Source organism: Numida meleagris, chromosome 3 (assembly GCF_002078875.1).
Source record: "Numida meleagris isolate 19003 breed g44 Domestic line chromosome 3, NumMel1.0, whole genome shotgun sequence".
NCBI classification, from domain to species: Eukaryota; Metazoa; Chordata; class Aves; order Galliformes; family Numididae; genus Numida; species Numida meleagris.
Genome location: NC_034411.1, coordinates 110,279,542 through 110,298,957, shown reverse-complemented (window position 1 = coordinate 110,298,957; position 19,416 = coordinate 110,279,542). Strand labels below are relative to the sequence as shown.

The 19,416-nt window shown below is 38.9% G+C and overlaps 1 protein-coding gene across 7 annotated transcripts in view; it reads left to right on the top strand.

The window, feature by feature from the left end:
* SUPT3H (SPT3 homolog, SAGA and STAGA complex component) overlaps positions 1 to 19,416 on the top strand; it is a 272,370-nt gene that overhangs the window by 174,730 nt on the left and 78,224 nt on the right. For 6 of the 7 annotated variants that reach the window (XM_021389659.1, XM_021389662.1, XM_021389655.1 and 3 more), the window contains 3 exons: positions 6,708 to 6,794; positions 8,068 to 8,158; positions 9,769 to 9,905. In XM_021389659.1, coding sequence (XP_021245334.1) covers positions 6,708 to 6,794; positions 8,068 to 8,158; positions 9,769 to 9,905 — 315 coding nt within the window. The remainder of the gene's footprint in view (positions 1 to 6,707; positions 6,795 to 8,067; positions 8,159 to 9,768; positions 9,906 to 19,416) is intronic. The other variant, XM_021389657.1, reaches the window with a different exon arrangement.

The following is a 19,416-nucleotide window of genomic DNA, read 5'->3' as shown; positions in this document are numbered from 1 at the left end:
ATCTATTCCGAGACATTGAGTTTAAACTAATTATAAAGCAGAGATTTAAAAAATAATTTGGCCTTGCTTTAAGGCTCATCTTTATCAAGATAGCAATATTCATTTTGCCATTTACTTGGAAATATATTTTCCTTATTTAATCTACTTAATACAGTCTCTAATACATTGAAATCTTCACTTTCAGTAGAAGAGCCTAGGCTGTTGGGCTTAACTAATAAATTATCTTTCTTTTAACAATTGCGCCTGTTTATATTTTAAACCAAATAGGTTCAGAGTGTTAACAGACGTGGGGCTCAGCTAGGAATATGCTATGAATATATGGAGAGCGCAAGGATTCAGCTTTCCTCCATCCCAGTTTGTGGCTGGTACAGAACTGCACGAGTTACCTTATAGCCAGGGAGATGAGTAAACAAGCAGAATCCGCTGTGAAAACCAATTCTTCCTGCACTTAAGAAAAGATTTCTCCTCCATTCCCCTATGGAGCAACTCTTTGGTCTCTTAGAGATTGGTAAGGATCAGTGACCTGGCTAGATGGCCTCAAGTTGCACCAGGGGAGATTCAGCTTGGACGTTAGGAAATACTTCTTCTCCAAGGGAGTGGTCAGGCACTGGAATGGGCTGCCTGGGGAGGTGGTGGAGTCACCGACCCTGGAGGTGTTCAAGAAATGTATAGATTTTGTACTGAGGGACGTGGTTTAGTGGGAAATAGTGGTGGTAGGTGGACGGTTGTACTGGATGATCTTGGAGGTCTTTTCCAACCTTGGTGATTCTGCGTTTCTGTGATTCTAGATGAGCAGGGTGTGCTCAGCATTTGATGGGAGCGTTGAATTTGGGTGTATCAGACATGCGAAATGCAGAGGTTCAGTCCAGTGGGATCTTGATGAACATGAGAGTCAGATGGATAGAAATCAGCTGTGTATGCATGTCAGTGGTGGAATGACCCCACGTGTCGCTGCAGTCTGGGAAGTGACTGCTCTGAGACGGCTGCAGGGTACAGCCAGAAGATGACCAATACAGCCTAGCCTCTTCGTGTGTTGTCTTTATACCTCGCTTTGAGTAGAAATGTTATATCCTATAACTTAAAAATATCTGGTAAGATTCAGTTTTATCACATCAGTCTTTTTATTAGAGCCTTTCTTTTCCACGTGCAGGAACTGGTAGAAGGGTGAACTATGGGTGACCCATAGGTGAGCTCCTGCGGTGCATTTTCTGACTATTCCATTACATGGGCAGAGTTTGTTTAGTTTCATAAAGGCTGTGTATTTTTCTTGTGTCTGTTGTTTTGGTGTTTTTTTTTGTTTTGTTTGCTTTTGTTTCTTTAAATGCTTAGAAGGTTCTTGTTTGAAACTCAGAGAGCATCAGCTCAAAGAATGAGGTGCAGGGTGCTCTGCTCTTGTGACTTGCATTCCATGTAAGTGTGTGTGTTGTAAAAGACAAAACCAAAAGACTCTTCTCTACCCAAACCCTCCAACGTTTATATAATCAAAAGAAGTATGTGGATTATCAGTAGAGTGAAGAGAAATTATGATGATCAAAATTATACTACGTGCTTAATTTAAACAAATGGAAATAACAACGAAATATCTTTTCTTCATCACACTAATCTTTCAAAATTTCTGATAGCAGCAGTGTGGTTAAAATATCCAACTCTTTGCAGGAATTCACAATTTTTGCAAGAATTTCAAACTGAAGGTAGCTGAGGGCTGCTTTCTACTCTGATCGTTAGACTGATTAATTTTGTATCAACACCTTGTCACCCTGAATGTCACCCTGAATGTGTGTTAGACCCGTAGACATGCTCTTTGTGCTCTCAGAGGGCAGGAACCCTTGCACAACCTGCTTGTTACTGGAGATCTTTTGGGGATAAATCTCTGGATGTTTGTAATGGGCTGCAGGGTCTTCGTTTCAAGTCCCCAGCTGCTTTTGCAAGCCAATGACCAGCTCTCAGAAGTCAAGGCGAGGCAGCTGAGCTGGATCCAGATGTTGAAAAGTAAATTTATTTCAAAGAAGTGAACAAAACAAATGGCATACGTACTTGAAAACAAGTTCTCCGTGAATTTTAGGCACTGAATGACCATGAGGTATAAATAGACATTTTCTTATTCCCGTGATCCACATGTACCAAAATTCACTGTGTGTCAATGAAATGCTCCACTGAAGCCTCAAAATGGGTCGCAAAGGTTCATCTGCTCGAGGTCGCACTTAATCACCTGCTGATGCACTAAATGCTTTTCTGTAAAATATCCTTAGATTTGAAAACGGATACCTAATAACAACAAAATTGATTGTCTTTTCATCTGCAGGTGAAATTTTCATGTGTTAGACAGCTTGAGGTGATTTAGTCATGCTGTGGAGCCCTTGAGTGGTGATCCTAAGTCATTACCCAGGACAATGAGCTAATGGACTCGGTAATGCTCAGCTGTCAGACTCAGTTGTATCCGAGAAACTTAATGGAAAGATTTAAATCGAGAAATGGAGTTTTAATCTTACGTTTAAATGCCTTCAAAGAAGTATTGGGACATTCTGCTTAGAATACATTTACGGCACCGGATCTAAACTCAGTACTTCTATTGATATTTTCAGAGTTGCGTGCTTTTGATATAGAAAAGATGAAAAAAAAATAAAAATAAGGCATTTAAATGCATATTTAATAACAAAACAGCCTTCCTGCCTCAAAAAAAAAAAATCAGCCAGGTGAAGTGTAATCTAATTTCCCTGTAGAATAAAACTGAAATCTTGAAGCGCTATTCTTGATGCTCAGAAGGCATGCAAGCATTTCAGTTTTGACTCCATTGTGCAGTTTAACTGGAAGGATTATGTCACAACATAGTGTGTTTGTTTTCCATCTTTTTGTCCATCAAGACGTTTTTGTAGAGGTATCAGTGACTGTTGGCTTTGGAGGCAGGGGAAGAAAAAATAATTAAGAGTAAAAGCAGACAGTGCCATTGAAGGAACTGTGCTTCTGTCATAGGAGAATGAATGCTCCTTTCAACAAATCCATAATTTGCAGAAGTTGCAAAAAGAAAATAGCCGTAAGGTGACTGTTAACATACTTCAGTTCATCCTGCCAAGAAAGTTAACTTCATAAAGTCATTAAACCGGTGATTACATTTTAAAATATTATTCCCCAGCCATTTCTTCTTAGACTTTAAAATATAGTTACTGTATATACTACTTTCTTTGTAATGTGAAAAATTGTAAAATACACTTATTTTTCATAAACTCCTAATTATTAACAGAGCTATTTGCGCTCCTATAGTGAAAGTCATTTCAACACTTCCGTTATTTAAACTTCACTTTTAGGGGTTCATAATTTGGCTGTAATAAAAAATAAATTCAGACTCCAAGGTCTCAAATACTCTTTGCTGGCATTAGGGCCTGATTTTTCTTCAAGAAGCTAAGTGATTTGGATTGCTGACTGTTCTTCAAGATAATCCAAAATAAAATACTTTCCAGTGCAGACTAAATAACTTTAATCATTAACAAATTTAGGGAAAGCCACGGAGTGCGGTGGATGTGCTGCTGCCCTGAGCTCTGCGAGTGGTGCTGAGTAGGGCTGAGGCTCGAAGAAGGGATATTGTTGGAACTTCTTGCAATGTCTCTTACGTTGCTGTTCCTGAAGGATGACTGTAGGAGCAGATGGGGAAGGTTGTGGCCGCCCTTGCAGCACATACATTGTGTGGTCCTTGGCAGTGGACCCGCTGTGGCAGAAGACCTATGGATTTGGAGGTTGTGTCGCTGAAAACTGCTTTTCTTCCATGATGAATGCTCAAGTGCCCAAAGATGGATTGCTTCTTTGGTATGGCTTCCTGAAGTCCCCCCCTCATCGTGTAACACGGCCGCTGCGATGTCTGAACAAGGCCCTCAGCTCCGGAAATTGAGGAGTCAGGGCTTACTGCGTATTCACGGCAACTCTGGGACAGTCAAATCAGACAGTTTGTTACAACGCTAATTATAGCAAAGCCCTCGTGTTGTGGTTTGAATGAGTCAGTTATGTGTGTGCTAGAACTATAAATACATCTTCTCCCCGATCTGGACTGTGTGGTACGTAATTTTTTTTTAACGGCCTGGATACATATTTACCTGAGCATATCCTGGTTTCCCAGGTAAATATGTGTACCGATGCAGAACTCATTATGGTCTGTTTGGATAAATAATCCATATTTTATAACGGTACAGGAAGTAATTATTTTCCTATTTTGCTTTCTTTAAGCCAAAGAAATTAAATGCTGTGGGTTCATTACTTAAAATAAAATAGATGCAAAAATCGAGGTAATACGAGAATAAAGTTTTCATTGTTTTGGTAGAAACTGAGAATGTTATTCCAGATTTTGATCTCGTGTTTAGCCCAGAATAACTCCATTAAAATAAACAGCGTTATTCAGGATTTACTTAGATGCAAATGGGACGTGAATTTGGCCTCCTGTCCTTAATCCCCCTTACTTCACTGGGAATTCCCGTAAGTAGCTTGCACACAATCTTTGCTGTAAATGACAATGTCAAGTATTTATCATTTGGAAAAATAAGTTATTTCAGCCACGTGGGGACATTAACCGATCTGAATTTTGTAGTAAGAAAATGGATGTCTAACAGTTATGGTCCTGCATGAATTAGAGAAATCAAGCCACCTATTTCTGCCATTGTTTTATATGAGATGGGAAGGAGCTGCGTTGTGTTGTCACCATGCTAAGGTCAGGCTTTGTAGCTCTTTTAAGCTTGGTGGGACCAAAGTTAGCCTTGGCATAAATCCATGAGCTGCAATAGATTTACACCAGAGATGAATATTGGGTCATTCTTGGTAACTTTATTTTTTATCCGACTCTTTCTATTTCATGTTAGAAATATAACCAGCCTGTGTGCCCTCAAACTAATCGGAATAAGAAACAGTTTTGCTTGTGCCAAAAAAATAGAACTATCATTTTTCACATTCTTACATTTTTCAAGCGAGTTTCAAGTAAGATTATATTACTGTGACTTCTGAATTCCTGAAATCTCTCTGGTCTTTGTTACTGCAAGGGCCAGCAGCGTTCCAAGGGGAAAATCTGAAACTCTTCATGCAGTATGTTTTGTGTTGTGCAGACTAGATACACTTCACATTTTGCATGCGTGCCATTAGTGTGGAAAAAAATTAATGCAGTCCAGTATTATGATTTATGGACTGAATTTTTTGCCCACTGAGCCCTCGCCAAAAAGAAAATCTTTCCCCCCTCTCCTCCTTTGGATATTAGAAACAGCTACTGTTTTTGTTGATCTTTTTAACTTCTGAATAGACCTATTTCAAGTCATAGCAGCATGGGAGCTCAGATTAATAATATACTTATTCAGGCAGTGATACTGACTGAAACCATTGCTAGTGTGAGTACAAGGATAGGATTTCTTTAAATTATTTTCAGGTGCATTCATGCATTTCTGTAAGAAGAATATAAGGATATTGTAAAATAAATGAAATTTCTGTTTACTGATCATGTTACAGGTGTGTATGTGTTTTAATATCAGGAATTTAAGATGTCTCTTTTTTGATAGCTTTTGTTCCGGGCTCACAGTCAGTCCATCTATCAATGAACTAACAAGAACAAGAGCAGGTAAATGACTGCATCCAGCGTTTTGGACAATGTTTTTATATCTGGAGGAAACGTCATATTCCATGGTGTGAGGCATCCTTTCTATCCCGTTCTTCTACAGCATTGTCTCCTTCCAGCCTCAAAGACAAGTGAAGAAGGGGAAAATCCCATGGGCTCCTCCTATGACTTTGGGCCTCCTTAGCCTGATAGTTTGATGAGCATCAGCTGATGTGCTCTTGGGCTGGGCTGATGTGATGTATGCCTGCCCGATGGCCTTTAGGTCACCAGCCCTGCGCTGACTGAAGGCACAGTCCAAGGCTGATGTCCTTAGTCCCTTCCAAAGAGATTTTTTGCCCTTTCTAGCACCATTTCAGAAGTTTGAGGCCTTCACAGGCACGGCCGTTGGGGGCTTCATGATAGAGGTTTGCTTCACGCTCCTTTGGCTGCTTCACATCAGTTCTTGTGGCATTTAGGATGCAGTCTCATCTTTACTTCTTTCCTATCTGAATGGCAGGATCTGCTCGTTAGGGTTTTCTTTTTTTTCAATTACTGCATTAGAGTCCTGTTTTTCCTATCAAACCATTTTCTTTATCTCAAATAAAACAAGAGTATACCTAAAACGTCTTCATGTGGGTATGGTTTCCACTAATGATAAGTCAAGTGAGACCGCGTTTCTTTCCAAAAATACTTCCATGAGCTGTTTGAAATTTGTATATGTTATTCTAAAAAATTGTGAGAGGGATCTACTATTCTTCCGCCGTTCCAGATAAAGTGCTATGGCAAGAATTTGGCATTTTTACATTGCCTGAGAGAATTCTGTGTTCGTTCTCTGGGCAAATGTGGTGCAAGGGAGGAAAAAAAAAAAAGCAATGCAGCGCTTTTCAGAAGCAATCATTTTAAATAGAAACAAAAAAGCTTTTGCTTGAGTTTCGTCGAAAGTTTTTCAGTCTTTGCATAAAATTGTTTTTCCCGTTTTGCCTAATGAGTTGAGTGAGTGACATCTTTAAGAACCTCAGCTTGTGCTAAAGTGCATAGCTCATATTTAGCTATGTACTACCATGCAAAATATTATCTGAACGTATATGAAAGACCTGGTATATTTTTTTTAACACAGAGGCAGCCATCCTAATGCATTTGTTTATTTTAGTTGCAGCAAGCAGCTGAAGTTTCTCAGCTGAGAGGAGCTCGAGTCATCTCTGCTGAAGATCTCCTGTTCCTAATGCGCAAAGACAAGGTATGGTAATGAGACAGGGTGGTCTCGTTTTGAACAGCAAACTCCTTATCATGTTTAAAGTGATTGCTTAACCTTTGTGAATGGGCTCCATACACATGAATAGCTTTGTTAGGAGGTGTGGCTGTACTGCAGCTGTATTACAGGTAGTACAATAATTATGTAACATTTTGATAAATTCTCATTTTCTCCAGTGACTTCAATTATGAATAGATTTTTTTCGCTAGTATTTAGGGTAAGTAATGTACATTACAGGTCAAAGCTATTTCTTAATGATCTGTAGTACAAAGGAGCCTTATCTGATCTAGTGCAAAGTGTGCCTGCCTATAGCAGGGGGTTGGAACATGATGATCTTAAGGGTCTCTTCCAACCCAAACCATTCTGTGATTCTTATCATTTATATTCCTTTGATTTCTATAAAAGACAATTATTGTGATTTCCTTCTATTTATGGAGAACGCACAGGCGAGTGTGATATTTGACAATATCATTTTTTATCTTCCTTTTTCAAATTCTTCCTGTATTTGGATCTCACTATAATCTCCAGATTCAGTTGTGATGTGTTTTCTGTGTGAACTAAGTAGACCATGTCAATAATAAAAAAATAATAATTTTCCATAAGAACATCAAAGTCATTCTATCTCTTCAAATTTCAAAATTATTAAAAAGTTCTTATCATTTCTTTTTATCTAACTTATTCCTTATTCTTTTACCTCCCTTTCTCTGTTTTTCTTTTCCTGTTTGACAGATGAAACCAAGTGACTAAAATATCAAAACAAATAAAACCTTAAAGCTTGGAAACCAAATGCAGTTACTTTATCTGACATGCTCAGTGATAATGTAATGAAAGCAGTGGTTAATATGGACATCAAAGTTCATGGAAATACACATGCCTAGATGTGAATTTCCAAACAAAGCAAAGATTTTGGAGTGCTCTAATTCAGCCTGAATTTCTCCTTTCTGAAAGTGAAACCCATCGCTGGCTCACAGTGGGCCAACAAAGTACCAAGGAGCTCACATAAATACCGTTATATACTTGCTGTATGTGGGTTTTTTTCTGCAGAATTAGGAATTATGAACATTGTAAAAATTATATTTATTATGATAACAGAATGTCCCTGTTCATTGCAGGCGAGTTGGACTAGATGACCTTTAAAGGTCCCTTCCCACTCTAAGGATTCTATGATGCTATGGTTATACATTTGTGTGTTATAATGTTAGTCTAAATAAAAAATAATTCTGTATAATGCTAACATCAGTGTATGTTTTTCTCTTAGAAGAAGCTCAGAAGGCTACTTAAGTACATGTTTTTTCGAGACTACAAATCTAAAATTGTGAAAGGCATAGAAGAAGATGACCTCATTGAAGGTAGAAAAGCTTTCCTTAATTTGGGAGGTGTTTGATATTTTATAAATGCCCAGAACAGCTCACTGCAAAGTATTAATGTCTTCTCTAATATTTATTCAAGCAAAAATTACAGATTTCGTAGTAACTCGGTTTTAAATTGCTGCTTTTCCATTTGCATTACTTCAAAGTTAAGATTTTCCATCTACCATGCATATGATAAGTAACAGTGCTTAATGTTGTAGCACTGTTGAAGCTAAGAAACTGGTGCTGATTAAAGGGCTAATTGATTTCAGCATGTGTAATTTAAATGTGTCAGCTGCCATGTGCAAGGGAGATTGTCAGTTGAATGGACATTTGTTAGCTAATTACCAAAAGGTTTTGACATGTTTTACCAAAAATACCATAATCTGAAGTAATTTAATCCTGATCTATGACATGGCCTTCTTTTGGTGTCGTTTAGCATTTTATACTTCGAATCTGTCATTTCAAGACTGGGAAACACTTTTTGTTTCCCCATTCCATAAAGATGTGGAAGTTTTTGTAAGCAGGGAATTTAAAAGAAAAGCTCTTTGAATTGAGAAAAGTACTAATTAGTCTCATTGCGTTTGCTGGTGTAGATTTACACCACTACAGCAAAATCTTGCTGTATTGTTATTGGAGTGTCCAGCAATGTCCATACAACACTTTTGTATTTAACTTATTTCCTTTCTGACAGCCTGTAAATTTTTTTTTTCCCCTCACCATGAATTCTTTGTGTTTCGTTCCTCTGAGCATCCACGTTGATGTTAGGTGAACGTTGTTCCTCATGCTTTCACTTGGTCAACGCATAGATAAGGTTTTGTCAACTCATTTGACTTTAAACTTCCTGTGGCATTTTATTTTCACATAACATGAAAGTATATTGTTTCGTGCAAGCAATACGGCAGTATAGCTTCCTACCTGACAGCTTGGTAGATTTCTAATCCTTAAGTTCATGTCACAAGTTAAATCAGTTTTCCTAAATCATTCAGATGCTCATGAAATGCTTTTGAAACACAGTTCATCTTGGTATTGGAGACTGCATTTTCTGGCAAGCTTTGGTAACTGAAGCCATTAATTTGTTTCGTGAATCTCATGTATTTATAGCTGTTATTCTGTCTAGCACAACAACCACCTTGCCCAGGGTTTGCTAGGCTTTATGTTAAGCAGCGACCCACCACCTGTGGAGCTGCATCTTAATGCTTGCGTTAGGATTTGCTTTAGATTTTAGGTAATTTGGGTGTTCTGATGTTCTGTATGCTAATGAGACAAGGTGTTATTCCCATATGGTATGTCATACGAGTGAGCTTTTGTACAGCTCTGTCCACTCTGGGTTCTTCAGTGAGAAATAACAGTACCTGGTAGACTAGATTTTTCTAGATTGCTAAAAAGATTAGGTTGTACTAGGAAGCATTAAGGGGGACTTTCCACTACAGGGCTCCTGCAACACAGCAGGACATCACCTTGGTCGGGTTGCTCAACATGTATGAGGGCAGGAAGAACAACCTAAATAGTGCATCTGATTTTAAAATATGTCCCTTCTAGGGATATCATTTGATGTTTGGAGTAGCCAAATAATTTATGTTTGTTGTTCAATTCTAATCTTTGTGCAGACAAGTTCAGCAGCAACAACACCAACAAACGGCAGAAGCTTGCTCAAGACTTTCTCAACTCCATTGACCAGACAGGAGAGCTCTTAGCCATGTTTGAAGATGATGAGATTGATGATGTCAAGCAAGAACGGATGGAGGTAATTCTTATGCTTTATTGATAACCATCTCCTGCAGAGAAAACTGTGAAATATTTCATACATCATGCTGTTCTGCTGCCTTTTTCGTGTTGCGTATTGTATCATTGTTACATGTTTTTTCCTTTTGCCCAGATGGTCTAAAGCAGTCTTATTTCCATATTTTTCCTATTCCTTCAAATGTTTGCTGATATCTAAGCACACATGCTGAGAGGGAAGATTATGAAAGTGTAGTTATGAATCTTTCTGTTCTGCCACATATTTGTATTCCCTTCCTGTAGAAAGCAAATTCTGTTTAAAAACATTTCACAGGCATTTTTTCTGAATTTTTTCTATTTTTCATTCTTCCTCTCATTGGAAAATTATGCCTAAATAGCAATTGAGGATTATTTTAATATAACATAGCTTTCATTAAAAATGAAAAATATTCTGTGCATACAAACTTCAATATATGCTCTTCCTTCCCTCTCACTTTCTGATCTACATAAATCTGAAAAATTATGCCTACATTACACAATGTGGAACTGTATCACTCTATATCACAAGCTAGCCTGGGATCAAGAATTCTAGCTGAGTTAGAATGGGAGTCTCTGAAACAATGGTTTTGATACTAGTTTTGCTTGGTTTCACTGAGTCTTAGCAATACAATCTCAAGACCTGTATCAGAGCACGTTGATGCGTGGGCCTTATGGTAGAATCATAGAATCTTTAGAGTTGGGAGGGACCTCTGAAGGCCATCTAGTCCAACTCCCTGCAGTGCACAGGGACACCACAGCTAGATCAGGTTGCCCAGGGCCTGGTCCAGCCTGGCCTAGAAAGTCTCCAGGGATGGGGCATCCACCACATCTCTGGGGAACCTATGCCAGTGCCTCACCGCCCTCACTGTAGAAGACTTTTTCCTCATATCTAACCTAAATCTGCCCTCTTTAAGCTTGAAAGCGTTTATCCTTATTTTATCACAACAGAACCTGCTAAAGAGTCTGTCCCCTTCTTGGTGATCCCTATGTCTCCTCTATTAGATGAGTGTGTTCTCGAATGTCACTTACCCTGAAGTATTTAAGATCCACAGGTTGTATCTGGGCGAGCGCCAATTTTCTGGCTCTGAAGGCAAATGGCATTGACTGGCTTGCATCCCCATAGCTAAATTTTCTTTCCACCCAGAACAGGCTAATTCTGTCAACAGTGGATATGTAGAATGCTCCACAACCCCTTTTCTTGCCCATTTCCTGCTCCAGCCTTGTGTGGGCAACTCATTGTCAAGGGCAAAAATTGTGCAGGGTGTCTGCTCACAATTACATGCAATTTCCATATTTTTTTAGTCAGAGGTGTAGGATTCATGGCTGTTGGAAAGCTACTATTTTTAGAGTGCTTTTTATGCCCTTTCATTACTACAGCTGGGTACTTTGGTTTGATTTTGTTTCCTATGATGAGGTGGCTGATGCATTCAGTAATATTTGTCTATTTAATATTTGCCCATTTCACTTTAAGGTTTCACGGAAAATTCTATGGAAGAAATAACCTGATTTTTATCCTGCTCTTTCTGGGACTTGCCCAGTCATGTTTCCCCTTCCTTCTCCCCTCTGCAGTTACTAAAAATCTAATCAAGAACACGTTCTCCTTAAGAACTTGGTTGGGAACAAGTCCCATATGTCTGCCACTGAGAAACAGCCTTGTAGAGTGGTTGTTCCCAACCACTATTTGTGTTTTAGAAACTGGTATTTTTTTTTTCTTTACTTTACTTTTGTACAGATGTATTTATGTAAAATGTTGTTTTGCATAAAAGCAAGCATATCCTTGGAGCTTATATGCACAGAAATAGATAACAACCAAACAATTACTGTTATGGGATTGACTTCCTGCAGTTCTTTAGGTTCTCTTCTGTTATTCCACTACAACCTTTATTTTTTTGAAGCATTAAAAACTAGACAAGTGACTAAAAGTATGAAGTTCCTTGTATCAGCCAAGGACATATCTAACTTTCTGTTTGTCTGCAGTCAACTACTTCTCTTTCAGCTGATCACACATCTTGGTTTTCATCACTTGACTATAATTCACGAACTGTGAGATACATATTTTAAAAGTAATGCTCTCTATTGCTTCACTTTATTACATTTCACGAATAATATGTTTCCATGTTAATAAAAAATCAAGATCTACTTATTTTGGATTAGAAACATAAATTATGTATGAAGTCAGTACTATGGATTTTCTTTCTTATTCATTTTTCAATGAGAAAACATGAAACACTGCTTGAGACATGCTACTTCAAAAGTTTGGCTTTGCTTTTGTTTTGAGCTTTGTTGTCACTTTCAGATGGGCAGAAAGGAATCGGCCACAGTGGGAAATGCGATCCAGTCCTAAAGGAAGAGTTATCAGTGGACGGGCTAATGTAGTGCATCGCATTTTCTTTGTGCAGTCAATTATGTTTAATCCATGCTAAGTTTGGGAGGAAATCCAACAGATGCTTAAAACTAACAGGGTTCTTTAAGGAATTAGTATTCTTGAACCGTGAGCTGTGATCTAAAAGCAATGGTCCTTGTAGGTATCGATTACCTTGGAAATGCGTGGTTGTCTTCGACTGGACAACTGCAAGTGATTTCAGTTTCATGTTGCCTTGGGCCAAAATAATGCCAGGTTGTGCTGAGCATATGATAAACATGTATTTCTGATGTCATTGTGGGCTAAACAGAATATTATTGTTTAGCAGTATGGTTTCAGTTATGATAAAAAAACAAATGTGATTTATACTTATTTTTTGAGAAACATTTTATGGAACTAGACCTAAAACTTCAGGAGAGCACTTGCTGTTCTGTGAGGTCTGTTCTGTTTGTACCACAGAGGAGTAAGCCAAGCCCCAAGCTGCTTTCAAACAATTAAAAAAGGTGGAAAAAAGTCTACAGTTTTGCCTGAAAAACATCCCCTAATGCTGTCATATTACAAGGAAAGGACACTTTTTAGAACTGGATATAGATCTTACTGATGCATCCTGCAGCTTCAGTTTGAAGCAAAGAGACTATTTCTGAGAGTAGTAAAAGCAGTGTGCCAAAGAAAGTCAATTTGTCTTAAAAATGAAGAGCAGAAATTACAAACAAAATCCAGATTACTTTTCCATAGTACATGACTATGTTGTCAATACATTTTGATCAGATGACTCATCATAAAAATAAAAATAAAAAATAGCAATGAATAGTAGCAACTCAGCGAACTGTACCAACAAAACCAAACCAAAACAAAAGCTTTCTCACTCCAAAACTGTAAGTAGTTTGCCCTCCTATAATAGCAGTAGAACTGAAGTGATGTGCTGCTCCTCCTGGTAAGAACTGGTATAGATGAAATAAAATATTCTGTTTCATAGATGTTGTTGAACTGTGCACGTGGAGATCATAGAAGCTGTCTTTGTAACAAGTGACAGTGCACAGAATGGCAATTTTTTATTGTACAGGTTAGGCTCAAACTGCTTCACTTTGGGACAGCCAGGGCTGGGATGTGATTTCCATTTCATTGCCTGAATTATGGCAGAATCTGTGAAAAATAAAACATTGCAGGAGGATTTGGAATTCCTCATAAAAATCAGTCAGAGGGGATTGGGATTCCTGTGGGATTGGGACGGTGTATGTTCAATGAGATCTTTGTATTTTTCCTTATTTTGCAGTTTGGGTTGAGGTGCAGGTTTGGGTGTTTGTGCCCTCGTGTTGCTGCTCTGAACCTCTCATATAAAACTTGCTGCAGGTTTGGCAGCATTTTGTGAACGAGAACTCCAGTGCTGATAAATTTTTGTATGAGAGCCTTTATCAAATTTACAATGTCCTGTTATTAAAATCAAGCAGAGGTCTTTTGAAATTTCAGTCAACTGAATGGCAAAGTGGACTTCTTTCTCAGTCTCTAAAAGTCCATCTTTTATCATTTGTTTTATGGTGCCAGTTCCTCCCCCACTAGGAAAAAACAAAATTTTCTTCAGAAATCTGAACTGGCATCCAAAGGACTGCTTGGAGCATCGCACTGTGAATACTCTATTTCAATTTTGTTCCCCTGGGATTAAAAGCAACACCATTCATCTGTCCTTCTGAGCGCTGGTTTGGGGATATATTCCCAACACTCGGATGTTATATGGCAATAATCGAGTTGTAGTAGCTACCATAATGTTTTCACAGTACATTGCAAGTGTGAATAAACAGTGGAGAAACACCAGAAAATTGCTGTAGCTTGAGAACAAGCTGTATGCCAACTACAGGTAAAATGAAGATACGTCCCTACAAAAAGGGATTGGCAGAAGCTCATGGATGGGTCTTTAATGCATTTGTACCTATGAATTATACGTTAGGTATTTTAAAACTGCATCTACATCCTACTCAAGTAAGTTCATTGTGGATGTGACTTTTCCAACCCTGCTCAGTAATCACGTGTCTGTTAATGAGAAATCAGTACCAAGCACACAGAAATGCAGTACGCTATGTGCATAATGCAGTATATTGCAATAAAGATTAGGTGTGGTTGAAATGTATCCTTGGTTCAAGTGAAGTTAAATGACTCTATTTGAATTTCACCTGTGTTCAGATGTGATTAATTTGTGCCTATACAGGACACTTAAATACACCTGAATGCACCTTGGGATGTAAGAAATAATACTCTGGAAGTCCACTCTGTTTCAATCATAGAAATAATGCAGACTTGGCATTTACATATTTATTGGCATGGGCTGTCCAGGGAAGTGATGGAGTCATGGTCCCTGGAGGTGTTCCAGAGCTGTGGCAATGGGGCACTGAGGGACGTGGTCATGGTGGGGGTGGGTTGGGGTTGGGCTTGGGGAGGTCTATTCAAACCGTAATTATTTCATGATTCTGTGATTCCCTCCTTTAATTTCGTATTGAATTAAGGAAAATCAATTAGTTGTTTGTACCTTTCAGAGCCCCAGACACAGGGCACAGTTTGGGAGTTAGCCTGGGACAGGAGATCCTGCCTTTGTATGGTTGTGACACGCCATTCTGGAGGGTTCAGGAGCAGGATACAGGGTGCTCCATTGCTACCTTCGAGTTAGGATGAGGGCCTGGCATTTTTCAGTTCAGATAGCTTAAACTTAGTGGCATAATTCAACGGGAAAAAAAAAAAACAACGATGAGCTCTTTATGCTCAGCAAGGATCCAAAAGATGGTGTTGAATGACTCAAATTCGTTGTACTAATTTGGAAAAGATGTACCAAGAAAATGAGCAGGAAGTGATTTAGAAAGAGCTTTGAGGCCTTCTAATACTACAGTGCTCATTTCACTGACAAAAATTATGCCAGTGTAAGTGCTGTGTGAGGTCATTACTCTTAAGGGAGTATCTTTTCATGCAGGGTGTATCAATAACAAACTGGAATTTGATTTAAAGCCCATATGGAAAGATCAGTGCTGTTGTACAGACAACACATACTTAATAGAAACTGCATGTCGGAAGACAAACTAATAAGTTTTATGTTGCTAAGCATGAGGTCATTGTTTCTTATAGCACATCTTTCTTGATATACAATTTTTGGATGATAAACTTGTTCTTCTGCTTCTTCAGAAAGGATTATTTTTAACTTTCTTACTGATTTCACATTATTATTGAGAGAAACTGTATTTTGGGACAGAATCCGATGTTTAGTTAAGGGGATGACATTTATCTCACAATATTGTGACAAAATCTATCTTATTCAATCATAGTTTATAAGCACTCAGCCTCCTTAGATTTTAACAGCTACAGCCTAGAAAGGTCTTGGGGTAAGATTCAGCTGCAGACAAAAATGTTCCAGTTTGTTTTGGGTGTTTGCATATCAGCTAATTGTCTCATCTTCCACTGCAGTCACTGGAGGACCAGTAGTGCAGCCTAGAGAGATGTTCAACTGAACAGATACTTGTATCTTCATCACAGTGGGCTCCATAGCTCTTGGGACTGCTCTAGATGTATTCCTCTTGCAAGGATCTTCTGAGTTGTCAGTGTCTGTTCTGCTTTTGTCCTGGCCAGAATTTGGCAGTAGAAGCTGAAAGAGAAGTATTAGAAGAGAAGGCTTGCATTTTGGGGATGGGAAAAGGCACGAATATATATGCTTACGAAGTAGAATCATAGAATCATTAAGGTTGGAAAAGACCTCAAAGATCATCTAGTCCAACCCATCACCACCATGCCCACTGACCACGTCCCTCAGTTCTATCTTTTAAAATACTCGTACAGATCTGTCATCCATTTATTTCACCAGGAGAGATTTAGGCTGGACATTAGGAAATACTACTTTTCTGAAAGAGTGGTCAGGCACTGGAATGGGCTGCCCAGGGAGGTGGTTGAATCACCGTCCCTGGAGGTGTTCAAGAAACGTTTAGATCTAGCGTTGAGAGACATGGTTTAGTGGGGTTATTGGTGGTAGGTGGATGGTTGGACTAGGTGATCTTGTAGGTCTTTTCCAACCTAGCTAATTCTATGATTCTATGATTCCTCCTGGTTCACATACAGAATTGCAGCACTCAACTGTTGCATCATTTACACCATCAACCTAAGTCACAGCCTTGAATTTTAAGACTAAAGGTTTTGAAAAAAAAGGTGTAGAAAATAAGCGTCCTTGTTCTTTACCCAATATCGTCAGAAATGGACTAATGGATCCCATTGGCAGAACACAAAAGGACAAATCATGCCTTTAAAAGCCTTATGTCATAAGAGGTGTTCTTGTGTGGACTAGATAGTTGCGGCCTTAATTGTAAGCCAGTAGCACACCTGTGTGTCTGGGCCAAATAAGAGGAGTTGTTTCGAATTTGAGAAGGGGCTTGTAGTGACTCGGAGACTGCTTTTGGTGTAGATAGATGCAGAGATTTGAGAGCGTATTTGGAACATCAATCGAGAAAAAAAAAAAAACATTAATTCTCTGAGCAATGTTTTTTTTTTCTTTATGGCAAAAGAGACTTCACCAAAGTTAGCAATGCAAATAGAGAGGGGATTAATTTCTCTGTATCAATCCGGTGTTTCCAGATGAGTGCACAGATAGTTAAGCTAGCAGCGTCTCAAATGTAAATTAGCTGTCCGGGCATCGGAGCGTCGGTGACCATTATCCAGTGTAAAAATAAGCCTGCTGGTTTTAATGGTTTCTGTGATTACACACTGCTCAGGAATGTTTGGAATACTGGGAAAACGCTGTTTGTCTTTGGGAACGGTTGGATTGGTTAAAAGTAAACAAAATGTAAACAGAACTTGTTTCTCCATATTATCCATGTCTGCAAATACTGCGTCATTCTCGTTGGAGCCGGAAAAAGCTTTCAAATGGAAAAGAGTTCTTGTTATAGTCAATGATACCAGTAGAGTCTTTGCAGTGCTACAAACATAAGATTATTAGGATTTTCTCACATTGGGGTTTATTGCTATGGTTACGTGAAGTGTAGTGTTTGTTTGGGTCTTCAGTCCTGGTAAAATTTTGTTGGTTTCAGAGCATTTCAGTGAGTGTTGCTCACACTGCAAACTTAGGCAGTTGTGCTGGGAGGGCAAGGTGTTATTTGCTTTTCTGTCTCTTAGTTCTTTGGGTATTTTTTTTGCCACTGTTTGCTTTCTCATAGGAAGAGGAAGGTTCTGGGCTGTTGTATTTTTGTATTTTTGACACCCAAATGACCGTGTTTTAACTTAAGTTTTGGAAAGAAAGTTTATATATATATAATTTATATCTATAATTAAAGGTAGACACACATACATATAAACAGTGTTTCCACAGAGCATTTGATTAGGAGCCAAATGTAAGACTAAAGAAACATTCTCTAAGTGTATTTTAATGCTGTGTTTATTTGTGATCTTGTACTTAACGGGTTTGTTACTTAGATATACTCGTCACCATATAGTGGTGCTTGCAACACAGTTATTGTTGATGTAAACTTGGGAGAACTGGGAGCAAGGAGTGATGCTGAAGTCTGACAAAGGTCCCATTGGTGGTAGAGGACTGAAATTGCTGTAAGGCTTTAAAGCAGTGAAGCAAATTAGTGCTGATAATGGTTTGCATTTCTGAGGTTCGCAGAATCACAGCAAGGTGGAGGTGGAAGGGACCTCTGGGTCCATCTGGTCCCAACTGCTCCAGAGCAGTCCCCAGGACTCCATCACCTGCACAGCACGGAAACACTGATGCTCTGGGGGGAAAGAAAATTATTTCTTTTCAGGTCCCTGAGCCTTTTTGTGGCAAATCTTTCGTATCTAGATACATGTTCCTTATAAAGAATCCTTAGAAAATCGTTATGAAGTTCCTAAGAAAGAATCACTTGCATAAATCTGTGTTTGAGACTGCTTTGCACAGGGTTCACAGAACTCAGAAGAAAAGTCCATGGAGGTAAAACAGGAATGAAAATTACGTAAAATTTTCCAACCAAGTTTTACAGCTGGCCCTCTAGGGCATTCCTGGTTCTCTTGTGTTACAGGGAAGAGTTTTTCTGATACAGTTGTGAAGGGAGAGACTGAAACCTGCACACTGAGACCCGATATTTGGGGCAGAGAGCTTCCCAAACAGGCTCTTCTCTGGCTCCTGCCTGCAAAACTGCTTGGTGCAGGAAGAGGGAAGGCTCTGAGCATCTGGCATCTAGCAGATAGGTGAGAACGTTCACAAACCAGTGTCAGAGCAAGGATGTTTTCCTGCTTCATCCATAGGAGTCTGAAATATGCCTCTCAACCTGTGACAGTGCCATCTGTAATTTATCTGAAGGTTCGTTTGTCTGCTATTTCTGGACATGACAGGCAAAGCAGAGAGAATTTCCATTTTTCCCTGTCCTCATTCTGTGTATTTTCTCTGAAAATGACAGTGCTTTTCCCAGTATCAGCCTCCAGCCAGGATCTGAAACTTACTTTTAATCATGCACAGGGGTCAGCCTGCTAATACCTGCTACAGAATTACTAAGCATCTCTTTCTTTTAAATTGGCATTTACCCTCTGCTAGCAGAGTGGGCAAGCATAATAGCCTCTCCATCCACAGCTTGTAGCATACAGACAGGGTAGAGGAGCACTGGAAGTCATTTTCAGGCTGCATTCCAGCCAAATGCAGCAAAAATGAGCTCAAATCTATTGAATTGCACAAGTAAATGGAAAAAAAGTATATCTGTTAAAGGCTATTGAATATAAAAACACAGCATTTGGTTAAGGAAGTGCTTGAGCCATGCATGGATCACCAGCTTCTGGTACAACTATTCAAGGAAAGAATCACAATAGGCTTGTCCCGTTGTCCTGTAGTTATACTATTTCCTAAGCCTCCACGGCTAGCTAGTGTTGGTACCTGGGACACATGGAGGTTTGCTCTGTCCCTCCTTAGATACATTTGGTCGTCATTTTTGTCCTTTTGTAGTTGTGGTGGTGGTGTTGCTTTTTTTTTTCTGATCATGGGATTATTCAGGACTAATGCAATTTTTCCCCTCGGAAGAGGTCATTTTGCAAGCTTCTGATCTCTACTGCCTGTGATATTTGATTGAATTCAGATAGGATTTTGTGAACATTTATCAGAGAGAGACACTTAAGCAAAAAATTAAGAATTAATGTTATTCACTTGATA